The sequence below is a fragment of the Misgurnus anguillicaudatus genome, chromosome 14 (genome assembly GCF_027580225.2).
Source record: "Misgurnus anguillicaudatus chromosome 14, ASM2758022v2, whole genome shotgun sequence".
Taxonomy (NCBI): domain Eukaryota; kingdom Metazoa; phylum Chordata; class Actinopteri; order Cypriniformes; family Cobitidae; genus Misgurnus; species Misgurnus anguillicaudatus.
In genome coordinates this window covers 8,691,870-8,719,791 of record NC_073350.2, presented here as the reverse complement: position 1 = coordinate 8,719,791, position 27,922 = coordinate 8,691,870, and the positions used below count along the sequence as shown (strand labels likewise).

At 38.1% G+C, this 27,922-nt stretch overlaps 2 protein-coding genes across 2 annotated transcripts; both read left to right on the top strand.

Moving 5' to 3' along the window:
* Positions 1-8,998: 8,998 nt before the first annotated feature.
* Positions 8,999-16,057, top strand: LOC129427721 (tripartite motif-containing protein 16-like protein). The gene is made up of 6 exons (XM_055184428.2): positions 8,999-9,960; positions 10,410-10,505; positions 11,379-11,612; positions 12,164-12,284; positions 14,180-14,239; positions 14,441-16,057. Exons 1-6 carry the CDS (start codon positions 9,583-9,585, stop codon positions 14,977-14,979), a joined length of 1,428 nt encoding a protein of 475 aa, XP_055040403.2. The 5' UTR covers positions 8,999-9,582; the 3' UTR covers positions 14,980-16,057.
* LOC129427720 (E3 ubiquitin/ISG15 ligase TRIM25-like) lies at positions 14,441-26,937 on the top strand. The gene is made up of 7 exons (XM_073875813.1): positions 14,441-14,566; positions 19,294-20,244; positions 20,925-21,020; positions 21,138-21,372; positions 24,433-24,588; positions 25,622-25,681; positions 25,770-26,937. Exons 2-7 carry the CDS (start codon positions 19,663-19,665, stop codon positions 26,306-26,308), a joined length of 1,668 nt encoding a protein of 555 aa, XP_073731914.1. The 5' UTR covers positions 14,441-14,566; positions 19,294-19,662; the 3' UTR covers positions 26,309-26,937.
* The last annotated feature ends 985 nt before the right edge of the window (positions 26,938-27,922 follow it).

The window sequence follows — 27,922 nt, the reverse complement described above, 5'->3', positions numbered from 1 at the left end:
CGGGAAGAGGACGTGTGGACCATTAGGTGGATTCACCGATAGCAAGGTGTCATCGCGACCCCAGCGACTGGAGAGGCCCAGCCCCTGTGTTGCGCTGCATTGCATAGGAGTGGTGACGTATGACCTCGGCCTTTTCATCCCCTTGTCCCCCTGGTACCTAGTAACATTACCTGTGACATGATCTAAGCCATCACTTACCTAGCGCCACTTGTAAAGCCAGACGCCCCGAAGAGGAACATACCCATTGTGATACAAGCTAAGAGCTACCACTCCCCTAACCGACTCGAAGCCCTGACATCCTGTAAAGTAAGATACTCACCATTGTACAAGTTAAACTTACCTCTTCTAACGCCAAGCCGACCACCTGAGAAAGAAGATACTTACCGTTACGCACATTGAACCCACCCTAGTGTGACCCCAAGCCCAGAGATCCTGTAAAGTAAGATACTCACCATTGTACAAGTTAAACTTACCTCTTCTAACGCCAAGCCGACCACCTGGGAAAGAAGATACTTACCGTTACGCACATTGAACCCACCCTAGTGTGACCCCAAGCCCAGAGACCCGGTAAAATCAGATGCTCATAGTTGGACAAGTAAACTTACCGCATCTAACGCCAAGCTGAACACCTGAAAGGGAAGATACTTACCGTTGCGCAAGTTGAACTTACCTCAAGTGACCTCGAGCCCAGTGGCCCTGTAAAGTGAGATACTCACCGTCATACAAGTTAAGCTTAACTTACCCGACGTCAAGGGGAAAACCTGAAAAGGAAGATACTCACCGTTACGTCAGCCCGATCCATCGTCGAAGGGAAAGAAAGCTAATCTAGGAAGTACAGAGTCGATTGGAAGTATACGCATTACTTACGTCTGTTTGCTTTACCCTCAGGAGGAGCCAAGGAGCCCCGGGAAGTCTCTTTCTTGCAGGAGGTGGGCCGAGGTTGAAGGAGCTCCGCCCGGCCCTTGCCCTGTCCCCTTCCTGGATCCCCTGGAACCAGGCTCCTCTCCCTCCAATGCCCCCTGGCCCGTAGTTCCCCCTGAGGGAGAGAGAGAGAGAAATTTTAGATTCCCTTTCCCGTTCCCCTTTTGCTATTTTAATTAAATTAAAACTTTAATAAAGATTATTTTTCTATTTTACTTATCTCTTGTTTGCTTGGTCATTGGGGTGCTTTGGGGACCTCCTCGAGGTGGAACTGTTGTAGGAGCGTGACCCACGTAGTCTGTGGTCCGCTCAGGCCGTGACAGTAAGGTCACTACTTTCCGTTCCCCCGAGGAGGCAGAAGGCTTCCTTTGTGATGCTCCCATGGGATCTCCGTAGTTTTATTTGACTTTCATGTTGCTTTACACTAGTATTATTGAAATTACCTCTGTTCGTGTCAGATCTTGCAGCTGAAATGGTAATCTGATTTAATGCTTATTTTATTTTGTTATTTTTCATCAGATTTTTGTTCTTTATAAAGTTTAATGTGGGACGCAGGTTATTATGAACTCTATTTGCCGTAAATTGTATAGAATGTCGTAAACGCAGAGTTAGTATATTACCTAATAACGGCTGATAGTAGGTTGTTGAATTATTGTTCCTTTTGTTTCTAAAGCTGCCTGAATTTAAATTATGAATGATAATTATTTTTGATTGGTAATTGGAAGCAATTTACTACTTATTTTTGCCCTTTTTATAGTAAAGATGAATTTTGTTGGGAAGGTGAAGGTTTTTGACTATAGTATCATGAATTCAGCTTATTACATATTTCCAGTCCACCTAATAAATTGTTAAAAAAGCAGACTGAGCAAATAATATTTTTTGTTTAAGATTATGTTTGGTTGTGTGTGTGTGTGTGTGTGTGTGTGTGTGTGTGTATATGAATGTGTATGCTCTCTTTTCTATCTCTTTACTGTTAGCCCTCATTATTGCTGTATTTTGTTTATTGGATTGTTTGTTTATAGTTATGTTTAATGAATACAAGTAAAGGTATGTTTATCATTCATCTGAATATTAGAAGTTTACTACCTAAAATTGACCTGTTAAGGGTATGGCTTACTTATAACAAACCTAAGGTAATTACACTTTCTGAGACCTGGCTCAATAATATGATATCAGACGATGACATAAAACTTGACAATTATGTTTTATATAGAGCGGATCGTGACTCTAGAGGAGGAGGAGTGGCTACATATATTTCCTCAACCCTAGTTTCTGAAATTGTTACACCAAATGAGTATCCCCTGTACTTTGAATCTTTATTTGTTAAAGTAATTCTTCATAAAAATAAACAATTAATAGTAGGCAATATTTATAGACCCCCCAAAGCTCCGGTTGAATCCACAAAATATATTATATCAACTATTAATTCCCTTGATGATCAAACTGAAATGATAATTTTGGGAGATTTTAATAATAACTGGTTAGCTGGCTCATGTAGGCATGATCGTAATTTAATTAATAGTTCAAATTTAACACAACTTATAACAGAACCTACCAGAAAGGATTCTAAATCATCATCTTTGCTGGACTGGATTTTAGTCACACATCCAGACAGGATTATGTCATCTGGAGTTCTGCCAGACTCACTTAGTGATTATTCTATGATCTACTGTGTCTGGAAAATAAATATACCTCGATTACCACCTAAATTAATTAGGGTCAGACAATCAAAAAATATTAATTCTGAATACTTTGTCCAAGACATGATTAACATTAACTGGGATTGATCTAATAACTATTTTTAAAGATAGAGATAGAGCTTAGAGAAAATACCGCTTAACAAGGGATTCTACAGATTGGGATACTTATAAGAGGTTGAGGAATATATGTACAACAAAAACACGAAATGCTAAAGCAAATTACTTCAAAGACTGCCTAGCATCAGATTATAATAATCCCAAAGTATTTTGGGATAGAATTAATAAATTAACAAATTTTTCATCTAAAAAACAAAGTAATTTCATGCGAATAAATAATGAAATTGTTAACGATCCATTTAAAATTGCTGAGGAATTTAATAAATATTTTACCCAAGGAAGTCCTATATCCTCAGATTTTTTTTATTTCAATTTTACTGCTTCTAATTATAATCGTGAAAACTCCTTCTCCTTTGAGAACAACAAGTTATTGATAGGTTGGATTCAGATAGTAGCGCAGGTCCAGATGGTTTGGAAATTAAATTTTTGAAAATGGCTTCACATGTCCTGGCTTACCCTTTGTCTGATTTATTTAACCTGTCATTGACAACATGCACTACTCCATTATCTTGGAAACGTACTAGAGTTACTCCATTGTACAAAAATGGTGATCTACATGACATTAATAACTACAGACCAATTTCAATAATTAATAGTGTGGTGAAAATATTTGAGAAAATAATTTTAAATCAGTTATCAATACATTTCAATGATTTCAATTTTATATCACCTTTTCAGTCCGGCTTCCGACCAAATTTTTCTACAACAAGTGCTCTTTTAAAAATTACCAATGATATTACATCTTCCTTTGACAATAATAAATTAACTGGTGCCATATTTATTGATTTAACCAAAGCTTTTGATTTAGTTGACCATTATCTTCTTTTAGATAAATTGTATGATATTGGTCTTTCAAGGTCTTCTTTACTATGGTTTAATTCATATTTACACTACAGACAGCAATGTGTTTTATATCAGGGAAGTTGCTCAGAATTTACAATCATTGATAGAGGAGTACCTCAAGGTTCATCTCTAGGACCGTTATTGTTCTCTATTTTTATAAATAATCTTCCACAAGTTTGTTCTAACTGTCAAATTCAGTTATACGCTGATGATACTGTTATTTACTTTTCCAGTCCTGATATTTCTTATATTCAGCGATCTCTGCAGTCTGATTTTGATGAAGTTCAAAACTGGTTTACTTATAACAAACTTCTGCTAAATAAAAAGAAGTCTTATTATATGTTGTTTATTTCAAAACAAATATCTTTACCAACTAACTACTCAATTAATTTTATAGATGGAACTTCAATGTTAAAAGTCAATGAGTTTAAATATTTAGGTCTTTTACTTGATTCTCAATTGTCATTTAGATCACATATTGATGCAGTTATTAAGAAGATATCATATCGACTTAAAATACTTTACTCCTCTATTAGCTGTTTTACCTTTAGGGTCAGAAAAAGAATTATTACCCAATTAATATTTCCAATCCTTGATTATGCTGATATAATTTACCAGAATACCTCTGATACAAATCTTCGCTCTCTTAATGTTGTTTATAATAGTCTTTGTAGATTTGTATTGAGATGTCCATATAAAATGCACCACTGTCAAATGTATGAATTATTAAATTGGTTATAGTTATATTCAAGAAGGCACTTTCATTGGCTTCAGTTTATTTTTAAATGTTGTCATTTAAATTATCCTCAGTACTTAAAACAATATTTAATTCCATTTTCTTCTTCATATAACTTAAGGCATACTGATCAATTATTTTTTTATGTTCCCAAAATTAATAAAGAAGTAGGTCGCAGGGCATTTCAATTTAAAGCTCCATCAGATTGGAAAAATGTAACAAGTGAAATAAGATCTATTACTTCAATCAATATCTTTAGGTCAGTTTTACATGATCACTTGAAGAATATTTGCTCTTGCTTTTGAGTATACCATTTTTTAAAAATTATTTAAAATTATGTGAACTTCATTACATTGAAAGGTACTGAACTTGTATGCTATGTATGACAAATGAACATTTATTGTATTTATGCACTTATAGGGTTGGTATGTGAGGAGATGTTATGGAGAGCTAATTGTTGTATGATTGTATGTTTTATGTGTTAAACACTGTACTTTGTTGTTTGTATCTCTGTCTGTTTTAAGGACCCCCTCGAAAACGAGATGGAGCATCTCAAGAGGTTAAGCTTGTGGGCATTTTTGCCGCTTTTTGGCCTACATGCAACTTATCCTAAACCAAACCCTAATCCTATCCCCAACCCTACAGTAAGTACATGTTGTTGATGATTATTACTTAGTACTTAAATATATAATTACAATGTAACAGTGACAGCTTAAAATAAAGTGTAACCGATTTTTTTCCTGGGGTGCATGCCATCTGCAACATTGGATGTGGAGGAGCTGCTGGTCCAGTTTAACTCCTCATGTACCAACATATTAGATTCTGTTGCCCCCCTGAAGGAAAAACGTTTTAAATCAGCATCAAAACCATGGCTAAATGACTCCACTCGTGTTCTCCGCCAGGCTTGCAGGCGTGTGGAGCGCAGGTGGAGGAAGGACAAGCTTCAGATCTCACATGACATTTATAAGGACTCATTAGTCAACTACCAAAACTGTGTACTCCAAGCTAGGGCCACCTATCTCTCTGAGTTTATTGAGACAAACCGGCATTAACCCAGAGTTTTGTTTGACACACTAAATGCTGTGGTAAATCCTCCAGTCTCAAACTGTTTAGTTGCCACCACACAAATCTGTGAACATTTTTTTACTTATTTTATGGACAAAATTAATGTGATACGATCCTCTATTCAGCGTCCTGTCTATCTTTCTGCCCCATATACCTGCTCAGTTGTTTTAAATCAATTTGAGCCTGTATCTCTAACACCATTAAAGATCATTGTTGAAAATTTGAAGTTTACCTCCTGCTCACTGGATATTGTTCCCACCCGTATTTTTAAGCAGGCCTTTCCTGTCATTGGCCAGAGTGTCTTGGCCATAATAAATAGCTCCTTGAGGTCGGGTTCAGTTCCAAACTATTTTAAACATGCAATAGTTAAACCTCTGATTAAAAAATCCAATCTGGATCCTATGGTGTGTTCAAACTTTAGACCAATCTCAAATCTGCCTTTCTTCTCCAAAGTTCTGGAAAAGGTTGTTCTGTCCCAGCTACAGAAATTTGTAGAAAAAAACTCTTTGCTTGAGGTATTTCAGTCAGGTTTCATAGCCAAGCACAGCACAGAAACAGCTCTTTTACGAGTGTATAATGATATCTTACTAACTGTTGATACTGGTGTTTCTGCTATTTTATTTTTTATTAGATCTGAGTGCAGCATTTGATACCATTGACCATAATATATTGATCTCCCGCCTTGAGAGTTATGTTGGGATACATGGAGTAGCCCTTCAGTGGTTCAAATCTTATCTGTCAAACAGGACTTTTATTGTACAAATAGGGGAATCTTTCTCCTCTCAAGGTCATGTTAAATATGGGGTCCCTCAAGGATCTGTCCTTGCTCCATTGCTCTTCTCTATTTACATGCTGCCTCTGGGGTTGATTTTTAGAAAATATAATGTATCTTTCCATTGTTATGCGGATGATACACAGTTTTACTTACCTTTTAATTATGTTAAATCTGCTGCTACTGAGTGTCTTGAGGAAATGAAGGTTTGGATGTCTCACAACTTTTTAAAACTGAACGAAAATAAGTCAGAAATCATTGTTTTTGGGCAGAGTAACACAGTAAATTTGGGACCACTGGAATTGTATAACAAACCAGTGGTAAGAAATTTGGGTGTCTACTTTGACAATGCTTTTAAGTTCGACAAGCAAATAAATGCTGTCGTAAAATCTTGTTTTTTTCATCTGAGACTCCTAGCAAAGGCCAAATCCTTTTTATCTTCTAGAGATCTTGAGAAAACTATTCATTCATTTATTTTTTCTCGACTAGAGTACTGCAATTCACTTTATATAGGAGTAAGTCAGTCAGCATTATCACGACTGCAGGCTGTTCAAAATGCAGCAGCCAGGATGTTGACTGGCACACGAAACCATGACCATATCACCCCTATTCTTTGCTCTCTTAGCTGGCTGCCTGTACATTCTCAGATTGAGTATAAAATCTTAGTGCTGGTTTTTAAATCTCTAAATGGGCTGGCACCCTCTTATCTTTCTGACCTTTTAAAGCACCACAGTCCCACCAGATCCCTTAGGTCCTCTGATAAGCTGCTTCTCTCTGTCCCCAGGTCTTGACTAAAACTTAGAGGGGACCGGGCTTTCTCGGTCATTGGTCCGAAACTGTGGATCTCTTTACCCTACCAAACTAGGGCTGTAAAGTCAGTGTCTGTTTTTAAAAGGAGTTAAAATCCTATTTATTATCTAAAGCATTTACCTCCTCTTGAAACCTTTTTTAGTGCAGTGTTGTCTTTTACACATCATGTTTAACATTTTATAATCTTAAATTATACATTTATTTCTTTTTTATTAGGGGTCAAGCCCAGAATGGGCGAAGACCCCTATTGTATCCGTTAGTTTTCTTTTCTTTTTAAATATTATTCTTCTTCCTGTTCCATTGCGGTCTATGGCAGCCCATAGAACCGTACGTAGGAAAGTTATGAAATTTGGCACACTGACAGAGGGCAATCCAAATAATATCCATAGCAATTTTGGAGTCTCTATCTCAAACCCGCTAGCGCCACCAACAGTCCAAATTTGCACTTAGGTTTTTGCTTATAACTTCTGATCCGTAAGTTTCAGAAACAAAATTCTTGTTTCCTCTGATTCCTTGGCTCAAGACGATTCGATTGGACCCTATGACGTCATTTTCCGTCATGAAAATTTTTCCGCCATTTTGAATTATTCGTAAAACCTACTTTTGCGAACTCGTCCTAGGGTTTTTGCCCGATTGCCACAAAAATTGGTATGCAGCATCTAGAGACACTCACGGCAAAAAGTTATTAAAAGAATTTCGATAAACCATTGCGTTGTTGTATAGCGCGTCAACAAACTTTACGTAGAGTGCAAAAAAACAGGTTTTAGGCTGTATCTTCGCCAAACTTAGACCTATTGTCACGAATCTTGGTACCTGAGATGTCAGTCAGGAACTGAGGGAGCATGCACAGTTTCGTTGCAGCGCCACCTAGTGGCCAGACGAATATTTTATAGGCCTATAACTTTGGCTCCGATTGACGTATTTTCACGGGACTTATTTCTTTGGTGTTCTGAATAGTTGCCGAGTCCAACGATACCAAACATGCCAGAATTCGGCTTACGGTTAACCCTGCGCAGCAAAATAGCGCTTAAAAAACACGCGTGAATATCTCCGCGAGGGTTTTTCCGATCGACTCGAAAACACCATAGGAAGAAACTAACCTTACCTTCTGAACAAAAAATTCTATTGGCGTTATATTAAAATTTTCATCAGAAATGGTCGAAAATTGCAAAAAACGAAAAATTACCTTCAAATTTTGTGTTTTTTACACATAAATGGTTATAACTTCGTAACGAAAATATATTTTTTCACCAGAATTGATACGCTGATGCATGAGCACATTCTGAGGCAACACAAAAAAAATGTATGCATGCACCACTAGATGGCCTTATAATTGAACAAAACCTTTGATAACAAGCCAGCCCTATGGTCATACAACTGTTTCTTCACTAAACTAAAGTGTATAGACATAATACTAGCTAGATGTAACACAATCATGACCTGATGTTGCATGCACAATTTTCTCATTGCGCCACCTACTGGTTTTGAGATAGAATATGGTATTTTTGCCTAAAACTACTGCAACAACACATCTAAAACTGAGTCATCATGAATTATTCCTTTCATGGCTTTGACTATAATCACTGGTGGTTGCCAGTTCACTCCTTAGCAACCATTGAGAATACCTTATTAACCATTTTTGCAAAAGCTATATCTCTGCATCAGAACATTGTAAAGACACGGGGATGGTCTCTTTTGACTCATTTAACTTGTTGTAACATGATGTGACCCATGTTTTGACACAGCAAACATCACTCATGTGTCCTTCAGTGCTCTAATGTTCCATGATTCTCAATAACAGAAGGATGATTGCAGTAGACAAGAACTTACATTATTTTTGTTGATAACTTTTTTGTTTTTTCATCTAAAATTATTAGGTCTACCTAGGTTCTTCAATCTGCTTATCCAATCTCAATTTTACATCCTTTTGTGCCCTTTTCGGCTTGACCCCGGTATTGCTGCTTGCAGCTATATTTTATATTTGTTATTGTTTTTCTTTTCTTAAAATGTATTGATGATGACATTCTTAAAATTGCCCTTGTACAGCACCTTGGACAGCGCCACGCTGTAATTTGTGTGCTTTATAAATAAATAAACTAAACTAAACTAAACATACATCATGGGGTAATTTTGATATTTGGCTGGAGTATGCTTTAACTCGCACTGTTGTGATGCAGCCAATCCTGGAATGAGAAAGTGTTTTCTCTTAGGAAAGAGTGATGTCTTCCTTTGAAGTGGACTTTGAGCTTTGTAATATTGTAGACTTTATTTATGCTCAAACAGCAACATTACATACTAACTAAAGTTGTATGTAATATTTCCTGCAGGCAACACAATGAAAAATACTTCTAAATTGAAGAACAAGATCTTTTAGTTATGAAATGTGGTAGAATGGCGAAATAGTAACAAAGCGCAGCTTTGATCCTAATGTCAATGTTATTAAAGACTTAAACAATAAAATCTGAATGCTGCACATTATTCACATGGAGATAATAACAGAAGCCACACCCCTTCTCACACAATGCTTAAACACGGAAGTCTTTTGTTGAGAGAAAATGAAACTAAGTTGTTGCTGAGCTGTTGAACTTCCCTCACTGTTCGTCTGTACATGCAGTAAAATGGCAGAAGCCAGTATTTCAGTAACACAGGATCAGTTAATTTGTTCAGTGTGTCTGGATCTACTGAATGATCCAGTGACCATTCCCTGTGGACACAGTTACTGTATGAGCTGTATTACAGAGTACTGGAATCTGAAGGATCAGACGAAAGACTACAGCTGTCCTCAATGCAGACAGACCTTCACTACAAGACCTGCTCTGAATAAAAACACCATACTGGCTGATATGGTGGAGAAACTGAAGAAGACTGAAGTACAAGCTGATGTTTCTGCTCAGTGTTCTGCTGGAGATGTGCCGTGTGACGTGGATACCGAAATCAACACAAAACACAAAAATCATGACACCGTATCAGCTGCAGCAGAGAGAATTGAGAAACAGGTATGATCTCACAATAAAGACTTACTGTATATACTAATGATAAACTGTTAATGTCAAATAATAAGCATTCATTCATGATTGTTGTAGTGTTTGTTTGTACACTGATTGAACTAGCATATATTCAATAACTGGAGCGCACACGAGACATTCTGAACTGGTTGTTTATTCCACCATCTTGACACAATCCCAGTCTCGCGAGAGTAGCGGGGGTATTACCCGAGGGTTACGGTGTCCCTTTAGGGACATACAGTCAGGAGGTTACAATTGTCTTATACCATTAGGGGTCATAAATCATAACAACTAAATCAATAGTAAATTATCAATAGTACCTCTTAGGGACATATTTTAATTACAAATAAAATTATTTGTGTGAAAATATGTAATTTCTAAAAATGTATAATTTCAAGCTTCTTGTAGGTTAATGTTAATGTAATCTTTTCTTCATACAGAGGATTTTAGGTGATGCAAAGAAAAAATATCATCAGAGAATGAAGCAGATAGAAAAGGAGTTTAAGGATCTGAGAGATGTTATTGAGTCTTATAAGGTGAGTTTTCATGAGAAGTTTGAGTGCTGGAGATAAATGGACAGCGACTTTTGAGTTTATCACTCCTCAACCTGATCCATCGTTGTATTTACTTAAAAAGCAACTATTGTCCGATTCATGATTTTTCTTTTCCTTTGGGGTGTTAGTGTGTATTAGTAAATGTTAACGATATGCAAAAGGTACAAACCCCAAAGTAAACAATGACATGAGTTATCGTCTCCAACGTAAATCTCTTTTCTTGGACTACAACAAACACACGGATTGTAGGCAACAGTTAATTTTCTGGGATTGGTGATGTAGTTAAGACCGACATTATCATAATTCCTCCCGCTTTGACTAACAGCCTGTAAGTTAACTCCTGTTAGCATTGCATTGTGAGCAAATCTTTCAAACATGGTAAGGAGCGCCCGGCTGACGTCAGAGGTATTCAGGCCAATCACAATGTACAGATTAACTGGCCAATCAGTGCTTTTCAGATCGATGAGTTTTGTACAAAATCGATGCGTTTGAAGAAAGCAGGATATCTGGAGCTACAAAAATGTACGATATGTGAAAAATAATGTGTTTTTAACCATAAACCACATGAACACATTACCAAATTACACAAAATAACATTGTTTTTTAGCAATGAAATAGGTGCACTTTAACATTAGCGAAAAACCGTTTGAGGAACTGATGGGAGGGGTTTTAGCGGACCAATAACAGCACTTGTGGTCCGCGTAGAAAGGACACATCGTTACAATTTTGCAGAGGTTCACATCAGGCTACGCATGGCTATGCAACCCTATGTACGACTATAAACAGGCTAAACATATGATTGTTTATACGTGTATATATGTGTGTGTGTGTGTGTGTGTGTGTGTGTGATAACAGCGCTCTGCACAGACATCAGTGGAGGACAGTGAGAGGATCTTTACTCAACTAATCCACTCAATTGAGAGAAGACGCTCTGAGGTGATACAGCTGATCAGAGATCAGGAAAAAACTGCAGTGAGTCGAGCTGAAGAACGTCTGGAGCGACTGAAGCAAGAGATTGAGGATCTGAGGAGGAAAGACGCTGAGCTGGAGAAACTTTCACACACAGATGATCACATCCTTTTCCTACAGGTAACACAACTCTGCTTAATTGTGAACTTCATTCAATTATTGAAAACTTTTCCATTAAAATTTATTTAGAGCTGTTTATACCATGGTCTGTTTAAATACTCGATTCTGATTGGCTGGAAGGTGTGCATTAAAACCGTTTAATGCACAGGTAGTTCCAGTCAGTTTGATTACAGTTAGAAATTAATCCGCTACTATAAACATTGGCAACCATAGTAACACAGTTACACTTGCAAACTGAGTGAGAGACACATATGAAAATGTTTATTTAGGTAGACTAAATGGATGATTTTTGCACATTTGAATTGTGAATATGAACATTTTGAGAAATGGGCCCAGGCATGTCTAGCCGTGGATTATCCCTTACATAGCAAGAATTAAATAATGTTTCATTGAGCCAACTTTATAAATGCGTCCTAAAAGGTCCTGTGATGGTAAAATTAATAAAATATTTAACACCAGCTCATGTAAATCTCCAACACAAATGAACAATAAACAATCTTTTCTCATTGTTTCTGTAGAGTTTTCAGTCTCTGTTTGTCTCTCTTGGATAGGATGAACCCAGCATCACTTTTACCCCTCAACTCTCTTTTAATGATGTGAGAAAGTCTGTATCTATACTGAAAAAAGAACTTGAGGATTTCTACAAAGAGATTGACAAGATATCTGATAGAGGTGAAAACAACATCTACATTTACATTTAGTCATTTAGCAGAAGCTTTTGTCCAAAGCGACTTACAAATGAGGTAAACAATAGAAGCAATTACATTAGAACATCACATAAGTGCACTGGAAATAGTCTCATCAAGTCCAACACAGTATACATAGATGTGGGTTGGTTAGTAATTTTTTTTAAAGAAATGTACAGATAATGTACAGAGAAGAGATTGTATTTTAGCCGATTCTTAAAGACAGCTACAGAGTCAGCAGATCATGTCACGACCGGCAGATCATTCCACAGTTGTGGAACAGCTCCTGAGAAGATACGCGCTAATGTTTTTTATTTCCTTTTTGAGATGGCACCACAAGCCGTCGCTCGGTGGCAGAGCGCAGGGATCGAGAGGGTACATAAGGCTGTATTAGTAAGTGAAGGTAAGGGGGTGCTGACCCAGTGGTGGTTTTAAAGGCCAGGAGCAGAGCTTTAAATTTAATGCGAGCTGCTATAGGAAGCCAGTGTAACTTGACAAAGAGAGGAGTGACGTGCGCCCTCTGTGGCTCATTGAAGACCACTCTTGCCAGTGCATCCTGAATCATCCGTAGGGGTTTGGTCATGCAAGCTTGAAGCCCAGCCAGTAGCGCATTGCAGTAGTCCAGCCTGGACAGGACAAGAGCTTGGACTAGAACCTGCGTAGCGTGCTCATTTAGGAAAGGTCTAATTTTCTTAATATTGTAGCAGATGAATCTACAAGAGCAAGCGGTGCTGGCAACATGCTCCATGAAGCTAAGCTGATCGTCAATGACAACTCCCAGGTTTTTGGCCGTCCTGGAAGGCGTGATGGTTGAGGAACCTAGCTGAATGGAAAGGTTGTGCTGAATCTTTGGCTCAGATGATATGACAAGCAGTTCTGTCTTCCGAAGGTTAAGCTGGAGATGGTGATCCTTCATCCAGAGTGAGATGTCCCTCAGGCATGCCAAGATGCGGGCAGAAACCGTGGGATCATCAGGGTGAAACGATAAGTGCATAGCAGTGTTAGGAAAAGCCATGTTTTTGAATGACAGAGCCCAGGGATGTCACTTATATCGAAAAGAGCAGTGGTCCAAGCACAGAGCCTTGAGGCACCCCGGGATCGAGACGTTGGGGTTCGGAGACGTCACCTCTCCAGGATACCCGAAATGACCTACCTGAGAGGTACGACTTGAACCATAGAAGCGCTGTGTCAGAGTCACCCATAGCCATGAAGGTCGACAGGAGGATTTGGTAAGTGACTGTGTCAAATGCGGCGGATCCAGTAAGATCAGCACAGAGGATTTGGAGGCTGCCCTTGCCTGCCTTAGGGCTTCAATGACTGAGAGCAGCGCAGTCTCATTGGAGTGACCGCTTTGAAACCATACTGATTGCTATCCAGGAGGTTATTTTGTGTGAAGAAAGAGGAGAGCTGGTCAAACACCACGCGTTCAAGAGTCTTGGCAATGAAGAGAAGAAGAGAAACAGGTCTGTTCTCTAGCATAGCGGGATTGAGTGTGGGTTTCTTCAGCAGCGAGGTTATCCAAGCCTCTTTAAATGCTACGGAGAAGGTACCACTGGAAAGGGATGAATTGATAATGTGGGTGAGAGCAGGGATAACTGACGGAGAGATGGCCTGAAGGAGATGGGTGGGTATGGGATCTAGCGGGCAGGTAGTCAGATGGTTCGAAGCAAAGACCTTGGAAACATCCGCTTCAGATAGTAGAGAGAAGGAGGGGAGGGAGCATGTCTCAGAGGTTTGAGCAAACAACATATTCAATTTCAGAAATAATTCTTGTAATATAAAAAAAGAATCTCAAAGCATAGAAAAATCATATGGAGTGAATATTTGTATGTCTTCTTTTAATATTAGAATTGCATTCATTATGTCTTTTTATGTTTTTAGTAACATGCATCAAAATTACACCCCCCAATGAACCAAAGACCAGGCAGGAGTTTCTACAATGTAAGACATTACACACACACACGCACACACACACACACACACACACACACACACACACACACACACACACACACACACACACACACACACGCACACAGACATGCACACAGACATGCACACAAGTGTACAGGTACAGTATGTGCATTCACAAACTGACAGCTTTATTTACAGTAAATTATTTTGTGTTTTTATCTTCATCAGATTTCTGTCAGCTGACTCTGGATATAAACACAGTACATAAAAAACTCCATCTATCTGAGAAAAACAGAAGAGTTTCATGGACTGATATAGTCCAGCAGTATCCTGATCATCCAGACAGATTTGATGGTGTGTGTCAGGTGTTGTGTAGAGAGAGTTTGTGTGAACGCTGTTACTGGGAGATTGAGTTCAGTGCTGATGTATTTTCTAGTTTGGGTATATCAGTGTCATATAAGACCATCATCAGGAAGGGTCGGGGTGATGAATGTGAGTTTGGACGTAATAATCAGTCCTGGAGTTTGTTCTACCATGACTCCAGTTGTTCATTCTATCACAATAACAAACACAACATTCTTCCTGTAGATTTGAGTTCCTGTATAATAGGAGTGTATGTGGATCACAGTGCAGGAATTCTGTCCTTCTACAGAGTCTCTGACACAATGAAGCTCATACACAGAGCTCACACCACATTTACTCAACCTCTATATCCTGGGTTTGCAGTTTATAGAGGATCAGTGAAACTCTGTGATCTAAAAAGATAGTTTATCTGAATGTGAATAATAGTTTTTATATGAAAACTAAATAAAGCACTCAGGTTGATGTGCTTGTTTATATGTCAGAAACTTAAAATCGAATTTGATTTTCTCACATCATCTGCGCATTTACCAACTATACATAGATGTTTAAGAAGCATGTATTTAGTATTTATCTTGTTTAAGTCCTAGTTAATAAACCACAAGCTTGCATGAATTAGGGGAGACAGAACCCAGTTGCAGGCGGAGGATGACACATAGACTTGTATTGTAACATAAACAGAAAAAAACAAAACACATGAGGGGGAAAACAATGCAAAAAATAAACCCCGGACCCCAGTTTGAGAACCACTGCTTTAGATTTACACTTTGTGCAACATCTTTGTCTTATGCTACATTTCATCTTAACAAACATTGTACTTATGTATGCCAAACTCACTTTTAAGAGGTGGATGTTGGATTTTATTTTAGATATTAGTTTTTCCCGACATGACAGAAACACAACAAAATATTATATGTCAATATGATGCATTGCTGTAGATTACCACCCGTCAACATATACATTTAAATTAGCCACCCTTAAAGCAACACTATGTAGTTTTTTTACCTTTAAATAATGTCTCCAAAATTATTTCAGTGATAGAACAACTTTTAACTGGACAAATTGTACTGTTGCTGCAACCTAAGCAGCCTCCTAGCTGCTACAAGCACACTCTGAAAGTGGCGGTGGAGGGTAGAGCACACAGCCCCGCCCCTCCCCCTGCCTGCAAAAGAGTGTCTGATACCAGGCACTGTTGTGCTTTTCAACCACATGGGGGAGCTGTAAGTCATTTTTACATGGAAACTACATAGTGTTGCTGTAACATATACAGAAGTCAAATGCAACATACAAAGTAATTTAAAAAAGCATATTCAGTTCAATTTAAATCTTGATATAGCACTTTTCACAATTGTTCATTGTTACAAAGCAGTTTTACATTGAATAGAAATAAGAATATCAAGAATCAAGAAACAATAAAGGCATGTTAATTTTATAACATAATACAACATATATTGGGACTCGAGCTGGGCATAGATTAATCTAGATTAATCTCATACAAAATAAAAGTAATTTTTTTTGCATAACATATGAGTTTGTGCTGTGTGTAATTATTATGTATATATATACATTCATGTATGTATGTATGTATGTATTTAAGAAACATTTACATTATGTTATTACATATTATATTTTTATATATTTCATATTATATATAAATAAAAAAAATGATATATATAAAACATTTCTTAAATGTATATGTATGTGTGTGTGTTTAAATATACATAATGTTTACACACATCACAGACTCGTATGTTATGCAGAGGAATACTTTTATTTTGTATGAGATTAATCTAGATTAATCTATGCCCAGCCCTAATTGGGACATGCACTAAAAGATTTGCCTAATAAAGTCACCCCAACACAAAAACACCACCAAGCACAAAGAGACACATAATACATCCAAGCCAAATCAACCCAAAATGGAAAAAGGTAACCCACCTCCCCATGCCGAACCACCAAATCATCTCTCACAGTGTGGAGGAAATCACATTTATTTCCTAATAAAATAATGTAACGATTAATATTATATTATATAATTACATTTCAAATATGTAACAAAAATTCTAAGTTAGGCTAATGTATACAGTCTCCCAGTAGCCAAAAGGGTGACAGCGGTCAAAGTGTTAAAAATCCTCAGGGAGCAAAAACACCCTTGTGAGGATAAACACACTTAGCCAGTAGGACCAGTTTGTTATCTGACATCCCACAGCTGCAATTCATAGCTGTTGTGGATATAAGCAAGCAGAGTAATATGTAAATATAAATACTTTTGGGACTGTGTGTACGGAACAAGACTGACTCCAGCAACTGCGATGATTGGCACAGAGGTAACCATATATCGTTGTGGTGCTTAACCGTTATGGCTTTTGGCTCATGAAGTGATCAAGTTTTTGGTGTTATAATAAAGTGAGAAGCTGCTGGTCCCAATATCCCAATAGTATTTGGATTTATTTCGGTTTACGATTGCATTTTTTTTTAGAAGAGAGACCTTTCATGTCCATGATGCACATTTAAATACTTCATTAACAACTTGTTCAGTTTGGTTATGTACATACTATGCAGAGGGACTTATTTCAGTTGTAGAATGTGCTTGTCAGTCCCGCAGAGGTGGGTATTAACGAATTACGTTTACTTCGTTACATTTACTTGAGTAATTTTTTTGGGAAACTACTTTTAGAGTAAATTTATGAATGGGTACTTTTTACTCTTACTCAAGTATACTTCTAGTGAAAAAAACTGTACTTTTACTTCGCTACATTCGGTGGCGTTACTGTGCTACTGTCAAATGGTAATAATTAATGAATATATATTTTTTAAGTTTATATGGCATGTTCGAAAGTCTTGCGAGACGTTAGAGAGGCAGCATGCGTTGCGAGAGGTGGCTACGTATCACCCTTAAGTGCGCGTAGATGAAAGGAGATGACTGAAGCGGAGGATGACCTATGCAATCTATCGGAGGCAGATTACGCGTGGCCTCAAGTTCGGTCTATGTATACACTACAAAAGGTCAAAAAGAATAGTTTCATAATGCGATGTATGCTTTGTGCACCAAAACGAACTGACATCTCAACGTACAGGAATTCAAGCTCCAACCTGAAACAACACGGGTAAGTGTCACTGTAATGGCCATTTGGTAACCATGGGCACTTTTACCTTATTATCATACTATTTCACACACTGTCCAAATGTTTTTGTCATATGCGCTCTTGTGCAAGCAATGAAAATTACTCTAACCTTAAACAATACTCACATCTGCACATTTCCATATAATTTCCCTATAAAACTAAACAAATTGAACAGCATAATATTACGTCTTGCATTAATAATAGGGAAGAACCAGGACCAAGCGATTTTCTCAGAGGATTGATAACATTTGCATCCCAAACAGCATGTTTACAACCCTTGACAGAGCTGACAAATTTGCGTTATTTACTCACAGTTTTCCACGTGTAGATCCAGAAAGGTGTTTTCAACCATAAGTAAATTCCAAAAGCGGTCATTGTTTTCTTATAACGCGTTGTGTTTCTCGTTTCATCAATCTTCAGGTTACTTAGGGCTCTAACACATCCTGAAGTTTGACTTCTCAACAGTTTTTCAAAATAGAAGTAAATCGAGTTTAAATGTGAGGAGATACTGTAGGGACGAAAGCAACACTTACTTTTGTCCCATTTATATTATTCAAATTTTATTTAATTTTATTTTCATAGTGTTTAAACTGTTGAATTTAAGTTTGTACTGTTGGTTACTTTTGAAACATTTGATAAAACTGACATTTAAAATGAAAATGTAATTTTCATAATTTTTTACAAAGATAAATTACAAAATATGTTTGCAGTTACATGTATTATATATTATTATAAATGTAGAGTTGATTTGCAAAAACAAAAGTTCCATTTGAAATTCTAAAATAAGCATTTTATCAAGCTCCTTATGTTCAGTAATTGCACTTTAATGGCAATAAAAATAACCTATTCATATAAAAACATGATAACAAACAGACACACACATTCTTTTTTGTTAACTGTTAGCTTGTTTAAAGGCAGATGCAGCCAAGATTGTGTTGTGAACGTGAAAATAAAGACACAGTTAACTGTCAGAAAACATTCAGTGTGTGTTTGAGATTTTTTTTAATGACACGTTATGTGATGTTGCAGGACTGATATAGGCTGCTTTATTTTAACCTAGGTTTATAAGCAGTATATAAGCAGAACAATGCGACTTTCAAGGAGAGGTTTGTGAAAACCCTCCAAGTAGTCTGAAATTCAGTGCTTTTGCGCTACTTCTCTATCAGATCGGAAGTAACGAGTAACTACTTGAGTAGTTTTTTCATTGAATACTTTTTTACTCTTACTCAAGTAAATAATTAGATTGTTATTTTTACTTTTACTTGAGTACAGATTTTGGGTACTCTACCCACCTCTGCAGTCCCGTAAATAAATTAACTGTGTGTGTACAGAACAGGATTAAGCTTTAAAAGGTGAAGTTACAACTGGCCTTAAATGCAATGTGTACAAGGCCTTAAAGATGCATTGATATAAAAATGTCCACCAATTGCAGATTATTTAGACTGATATCTGCCCACCAATGCAGATTGTTTGGTAGTTGTATTAACTTGCATTAACTAAATTCTGACGATTTAATTTTTGAATGTTATTTATTTATATAATGACCATTGATATAAAACATTAAACTACTGATGTTTCTTTACATTTTCTATTCAGAGCTCAAATCCGTTGCATTTTCCTGTTCCTGTATAGTTTCCTGTATAGATCTTATCTATACTCAAACAGCAACAGTACACCCTAACTAAAGTTGAATGTAATGTTTCCTGCTGGCAACACAATGAAAAACGTCTACTAAAAGATAATCAACAGAAAGAACGGAAAATGGTGGAGTTATGAAATGTGCAAAAAATGGTAGAAGACTTAAACACTGAAATCTGAATGCTGCACAATACTCACATGGTGAAAACAAAAATGCCACACCCCTTCTCACACACTGCGTAAACACGGAAGTTTTCAGAGAAAATGAAACCAAGATGTGTCTGACCTGTTGAACTTTCCTCACTGTTCGTCTGTACATGCAGTAAAATGGCAGAAGCCAGTATTTCATGGGCTCAGGATCAATTCATCTGTCCAGTGTGTCTGGATCTTCTGAAGGATCCAGTGGCCATTCCCTGTGGACACAGTTACTGTATGAGCTGTATTACAAACTACTGGAATCAGAAGGATCAGAAGAGAGACTACAGCTGTCCTCAATGCAGACAGACCTTCAAACCAAGACCTGCTCTGAATAAAAACACCATACTGGCTGAAATGGTGGAGAAACTGAAGACTAAAGTACAAGCTGATGTTTCTGCTCAGTGTTCTGCTGGAGATGTGCCGTGTGACGTCTGTACTGAAATCAAACGCAAAGCTGTCAAGTCCTGTCTGATGTGTCTGAACTCTTACTGTCAACATCACCTCCAACAACATGAAACTTTCTTCAAAGGAAAGAGACACAACTTGATAGACGTCACTGGACGACTTCAGGAGATCATCTGCCCTCAACATGATAGACTGATGGAGACTTACTGTCGTACTGATCAGCGGTGTGTGTGTTATCTGTGTATGATGGATGAACACAAAAATCATGACACTGTATCAGCTGCAGCAGAGAGAACTGAGAAACAGGTATGAACTCACAACATAGACTTTCTGTATATATTAATGATAAACTGTTAATGTCAAATAATAAACATGATCCTCTTATACTATTAGGAGTCTTATAGATATGGATTGTTACTTGTTATTTTCAGAACTGGTTCAGCCGCACGTATTATTAGTAGGTCCTGTTTATTTGACCATATAACTCCAATACTAATAGATTTACTTTGGCTTCCAGTTAAGTATCGTATTGAGTTTAAACTTTTCCTCCTCACCTACAAAGCACTCAATAATTGTGCACCTTCTTACTTAACTGATCTCATCCATCACTACGTTCTCGTGTGTTAAGATCTGCTAATTCCCTAGCACTTGTCCCTCCCTCTCTTGAGCGTTTACCTACGCAAGTCCTCACTTGTGGAATTTGCTATCATTAGATGTACATACCAGTGAAAATCCAAAAAGCGGTCATCAAAATCATTTTATTTTTAGATCTCGTCTTAAGACTTATCTTTATAAGCAGGTATTTATCAGGTGACTACTGTATGTGTGTAATTAATGTATGACTGATCTTTATTAATGTATTATGGCTGTAATTACTGTATTGTTTTTATTGTAAGGTGTCCTTGAGTGTCTGGAAAGGTGCCCATAAATAAAATGAATAATAATAATTATAATAACTTTTGGCCATTCTTTTATTTTCACACAAGTGGGTTTTAGGTGATACAAAAAGAAAATACCATCAAAGAATGAAGCAGATTGGGAAGGAGTTTAAGGATGTGAGAGATATTATTGAGTCTAATAAGGTGAGTTTTGATGAGAAGTTTGAGTGCTGGAGAAGTTTCAGTCTGACTGAAGCTCACTGTGTGATGTAGTGATGTAAGATCTGATTGTAATGTGTGTGTGTGTATGTGTGATAACAGCGCTCTGCACAGGCAGCAGTAGAGGACACTGAAAAGATCTTTACTCAACTGATCCGCTCCATTGAGAGAAGACGCTCTGAGGTGATACAGCTGATCAGACATCAGGAAAAGACTGCAGTGAGTCGAGCTGAAGAACGACTGGAGCGACTGAAGCAGGAGATTGATGATCTGAGGAGGAAAGAGGCTGAGCTGGAGAAACTTTCACAAACAGATGATCACATCTATTTCCTACAGATAACACAACCACTGATAAACAACACAATGCTTTTAGTTACATCTTGATATTAGATAAAAAGAGTCATTTCTAATATTACTTTCACTTTAACTGAATCTTTATAGTTTGAGACATTAAAAGTAATTCCAAAATTATAAGCACAAATTAGAGGTCTTCACGGGTACAGTTTTTTTTCTACATAAAGAGATCCATGAATGTGCTACCCAGAACCGACCCGAACCAGTCTAATATTTGAAAGTAAGACCTGGACCCGTGCAGAACTGAAGTATGCCAAAAATGTAATATCCGAACCAGACGCAGACCCGTCTATTATTTGATAGCTGGACACCGAACCCAGCCAGTAAGACGGTCAGCAAATTTCACAGCACTTTAAGCAAATAAACAAGTTGTAAACCTGTGTTACCATAGCAGTATTTTTCTTTATATGAAGTTTTAAACATAGGTTCGGGAGGAGCCTAAACATTCAGTCCTGTCAGTCATCCTGAGAGCTTATTTAAGCGAGTTAGTCTTCAAACCTTACCAGTGATGATTCATATAGCATTAGGCCCCGCCCATTTCCGGAACAATGTCCCTCCAAGATGAACTCCTGCTCTTCACCTCCGATGAAGAACTTTCCTTTGACGCAGATTTGTCATCAGCAGTCGGCCCATCCCCAAGACCCTCCAACCCTAATCTTGCTCCCACGCAAAGCTTTGGGGAAAGAGGACGCCCTTCTCTTGCCGTTTCACCTAAGCGTTGCCGCTTAAATCCCTCCTCTCCGCCTCCGGCAACACGTCCTCGAACCACGTCCTTTCTGTGACTCCACCCGGACCATCTTTAACCCCTGCAATAGCAAAATGGACTGTGAACCGGTTGTGGCACGCTCTCACGTTCCCAACATCAAATTTTCTAGAAGGATGTCAAAAGCCCAACTTTACGAGTTTTACCTCAGTGCTCAAACCGGCCAGACCCCAGTAGCCGCTCCCCCGACATCTTTCAAAAAAGCTCCCTCTCGTAAGAATATGCAGGGCTGTCCAGCAAACCCGAGGGCTTCCCTTCCGGCCACAGTGCATATGCTGCCTTCTATCACGCATTCGCCGCCTTCCACTGTCTTCCATTGCGGTAGCCATTCGCCCCTCCATCTCTAGTCCAGCCGATGCGGCTGCCCAAAACACTTCACCACCTGTAACCTATCCATTCCTCACACCCACACCTGCCTCTCTCCTCGCTAATGCCTCCCCTATCTAACCCCATCTTCCTCCCACCTCAGCTTTGTAAACCAGGCTCAAAACCCACTAACTTTTGCCTCCTCTTACTTCCCCCCTGCCCTTTCCTCTAATGTCACTGGAGTGCCCCCCAGCGTGAGGCTGCCTCCACAGGCAAGAAACACTCCAGCTCCTCTCCTTTCTTTTTCCACAAACCTCTCTCTTCCAAGAGCAGCGCATGGCGTGAGGCTGCCTCTGCGTGCAGCGCCTGCCCCAGTTTTACCCCTATTAGGTCGTTCCCCTTCTTACACCCTTCTCACAGCCGTTCCCTTAGCAATGCCGCTCACCCCATTGCCATGGACCCTCCACCCATCTCCAACTCACTTCGCTCCGAAATCCTTTCAGGTACGGATGTGGACTGAAAGACAGCTATCTTTCTCTGGATTGTGGCACATTCTCCGTCGTTCTAAAAGATTTGCTTTCCAGCTCTAACCGTATCATCTCCTTTGCTAAATTTGTCATAGCCTTTAATAAATATACAGAAATTATTTGCTCAGTTTTTCCAAACAGACATAAAGAACTTAATGACTACCTTTCCATAATTTCAGATTTCTCATTGTCGCTCAGCGGCAGTCATTTTTACACTTACCACAAATTATTTTCTGCCAAATGTGCCACGAGAGTCACACACTGGAACCAGTGCCCTTACTGGGGAGCACTGGACTTCGACCTCTACAATAGAGTTCATCTTGGCTGCCGCAACATTTCATGTGCCATCTGTAAATTTCTCGATCAGTAGTCTAACTCTTGCCCATCAGTACAAAATTCCACCAACCCCCAGTTACCCCCTGACTTCCTCCAAAAAGAAGTAGAGGTTAAATATATGATCTGACCATTCGATTACCCCCCCATTCCACACCTGTCACATTAACCCCATCCGCAAAACAACAAAGAAATTCTCAGGTAAAAAGCGCATTATATCGATCTTTCAGCCCTCCACGAATGCCTCGTCCCTAGCGTGAACAGCTTAATTCCCCTATCCAAATTCTCACTTCATTCCCACAATGTAGATCATGGGATGATGTGGTCTAATTAAATCCGCTGGTCCTGCCCCTTGGTTACCACGTCAGCCTTCAAGGTCATGCCAATAAACCCTGATTTTACCCTCATAGTATTAGTAGTATTTTACCCTTGCTCCCATTGCAAGGTTCACACTTTTAGCGAACTGCTCCAGAGTTTGTTTGCAATTGAGCTGAGACCACCTCGTTCAGGCAGTCTTTGAAAGGTTGTTTTTGTGCGGATGTGAGCATGATTACACTGTTCAGATATGCCTAAATGGACCAGCGAAACATTTGCTCAGGTCTGAAACACCCTTAAATATAACAAGAAAGACGGTTCGGAGAAAGAATGTGCAGTGCGTGGTTGCAACTGTCAAAACAAGAGCCAGTTTTCAGTCCCCATAGAAACCGGAGGCAATCTTGAGACTGCACATGCGCTTAAGCGTGTTGGCGCTGACTAACTCTGATCATGGCCGGCTGTTCTCCAATCAACTCGAGTAATACACACAATGTTAATCAGACCCAAAACTCAAAGTAATTAAATTGGGACTGACTTGGTGAAGACCTCAAAATACAGGATCAGATCACCAATTTACTAAATTGTGAATGATGTGAAACTTTTCCACACCGTTAGTTTAGATCTTTACAACAAGAATGAAATAAGAATGAAATAATCAAATAATGTTTCATTGAGCCAACTTAATAAATGTGATGTCCTGTGATGGTAACCCCAAAAATAATAAAATATATAACACAAACTAATCTAAATCTCCAACATCAATGAACAATAAACAATATTTTCTCGTTGTTTCTGTAGAGTTTTCAGTCTCTGTCTGTCTCTCTTGGGTGTAAAGATGAACCCAACATCACTTTTACTTCTCAACTCTCATTTGATGATGTAATGAAGTCTGTATCTATACTGGAAGAAAAACTAAAGGATTTCTACAAAGAGATTGACAAGATATCTGATAGAGGTAAAACAGCACACTCATCAAACTTATTTAATCAATAACACAAGTGAACACAACATGCAATTTTTGAATGAAGGTTTTTATTATGAAGGGAAAATAAAACCCAAACACAGATGGCCCAAGCATTTGTGATAACTTGAAATGAGTCTGTTACAGCTCTGTGGAGGAATTTTTTTTGCACATGAACCGCCTTTTTAAGGTCATGCCACAGGATTGAGGTCAGGACTTTGACTAGGCCACTCCAAAGTCTTCATTTTGTTTTTCTTCAGCCATTCAGAGGTGGACTTGCTGGTGTGTTTTGGATCATTGTCCTGCTGCAGAACCCAAGTTCGCTTCAGCTTGAGTTCATGAACAGATGGCCGGACATTGTCCTTTAGGATTTTTTGGTAGACAGCAGAATTCATGGTTTCATTTATCACAGCAAATCTTCCAAGTCCAGAAGCAGCAAAACAGGCCCCGACCATCACACTACCACCCCCATATTTTACTGTTATATATTTTATGATGTTCGTTTTCTGTAATGCTGTGTTACTTTTATACGAGACGTAATGGGACACACACCTTCCAAAAAGTTAAACTTTTGTCTCATCAGTCCATTAAAGTATTTTCCATCAGAGTATTTTCCCAAAAGTCTTGTGGAACATCAAGATGTTTTCTGGCAAAACTGAGTTTTGTCCTTTTTGCTCAGCAGTGGTTTTCATCTTGGAACTCTGCCATGCAGGCCATTTTTGCCCAGTCTCTTTCTTATGGTGGAGTCATGAACACTGACCTTAACTAAGGCAAGTCTTTTATGACCTCTTGGATGCTGCGCTCTTGGGGTAATTTTGGTCGGACGGCCACTCCTGAGAAGGTTCACCATGGTTTCATGTTTTCGCATTTTGTGGATAATGGCTCTCACCATAGTTCCCTGGAGTCCCAAAATGTATGCAAGAATAAAAAATACAAATCAGGAAGGGGTCAACACTTTTCCACACCACTGTATGTACTGTATATTTAATGTGAGAATTACATCCATTATGTCTGTTCATGTCTTTAGTAACAAGCGTCAAAATTACACCCAACAATGAACCAAAGACCAGACAAGATTTTCTACAATGTAAGACACTACAAACACATACACACACACATGCACACAAACTGACAGCTTTATTTACAGTAAATGGTTTTGTTTTTATCTTCATCAGATTCTTGTCAGCTGACTCTGGATACAAACACAATGAATAAAAGCCTCCATCTGTCTGAGAGCAACAGAAGGATTTCATGGACTGAGAGAGTCCAGCAGTATCCAGCTCATCCTTACAGATTTGATAATGTGTGTCAGGTGTTGTGTAGAGAAAGTGTGTGTGGACGCTGTTACTGGGAGATTGAGTTCAGTGCTGATGTTTTTGGTGTGGGTATATCAGTGTCATACAAGAGCATTAGCAGGAAGTTTCAGGGTGATGAATGTAAGTTTGGATTTAATGATCAGTCCTGGAGTTTGTACTGTCGTCCCTCCAGTTGTTCATTCTCTCACAATAACAAACGCACAGATATTCCTGTAGATTTGAGTTCCTGTATAATAGGAGTGTATGTGGATCACAGTGCAGGATCTCTGGCCTTCTATAGAGTTTCAGACACAATGAACCTCATACACAGAGCTCACACCACATTCACTAAACCTCTATATCCTGGGTTTGGGGTTTATAGAGGATCAACAGTAAAACTGTGTGATGTTAAAAGATAGTTTATATCTGGATGTGAATATCAGTGTTTGTATTTTTTGTTAGTTTGTCTTTGTTAAAGTCATATGCCAGACTTATAAGAATGTGTATAATGACATGTATAATATAAACCTGGTTTACACTTCATGTGTCCTCATAAACCAAATGGCCTAAAACATACTAAATGTTTATTTATTTTATTTTAATAAAAAATGCAACAAACATTTACAAGGATTGGGTTTAGTGTTCGGGTTAGGGAATAAAATAGACAGATAAAAGTGTCTGCTAAATGCCTAAATAAAATGTAAATGTTACCTGTCAGTTAAATGGCTTCTTGGGCGGCCCTCTGCCACGGTTCCCACACCTTTAGAATGAAGACTATGGTGGAGACTATAGCTGCTACAGTTCTTAAGTCACCTATACACTTAATCGAGATTGTTTTTTATTCAACCCTTCTATTGACTTGATGATTTATTAATACTGCATATGCGTTTAACCGAACAGGGCTGGGTTTCCCGATAACGATTGAACTTAGCACTTAAGAGCGCTTTCTACGAACTACTTAACAAACATTCGTTGTTCATTTACGTGCGTTTCCCACAGATGCACGTGAAACGATTGCTCGCAGCTGGGTTTTAAGTGTTACTTACGAGTCGCTATCCGTTTGTCAAGTGCTGAAATGTCACCAATAGAATGACTCAAATTTGTAGCAGAAGCTTGTTTAGGCTAATGATCTTCAGCCGATGTGCACTAATATTTTTTATAATATATTGTCATTATTGTTCAATGACTTTTTAAATGTTTTAACAATTTATTAAATATTATTTTCGTATTTAGTCAGGACTCGTCCCACTGCGAAATGCCTTCTGCGTTTCTATTATAGTTTAGATTATTATTATTATTTGTTGTTTATTATCTATGTTTATTTATTATTATGGATTATTGCATTGTACTGTAAATATTTATTTGGTTTCTTTAATTAGATGCCATTTCCCTTCAAAACAATGTTTAGATGAATTATAGCAGCAATCTGTATGAACCATTTATCAATTTGCTATACCAACTTTTACCAAAATACAAAAAACTTTTACCAACTTGTACAAAATACGTTTTCCTTCTTTATTAAAGCAACACTATGTAGTTTTTTTACCTTTAAATAATGTCTCTAAAAGTATTTCAGTGATAGAACAACTTTTAACTGGACAAATTGTACTGTTGCTGCAACCTGAGCAGCCTCCTAGCTGCTACAAGCACACTCTGAAAGTGACGGTGGAGGGTAGGAAACACAGCCCCACCCCTCCCCCTGCCTGCATAAGAGTGTCTGATACCAGGCACTGTTGCGCTTTTCAACCACATGGGGGAGCTGTAAGTCATTTTTACATGGAAACTACATAATGTTGCTTTAATTTATGTTTAGTCATTTAAATTTGATTTCTCATTTGAATTTTAAATATATTATATTATATATTTAATATAAAATAAACAAAGAAGAACCCAATAAATAAATAAACATTTAAAACATTACATTATCGTCATTGCAGGAGTGCAATTTGCTGGTTGTCCTGTAGGTGACCTTGTAACTCTGTTGTCTTACGATGCACTTATGAATGAACGATTACTCCAGAGCACTTGTAGAT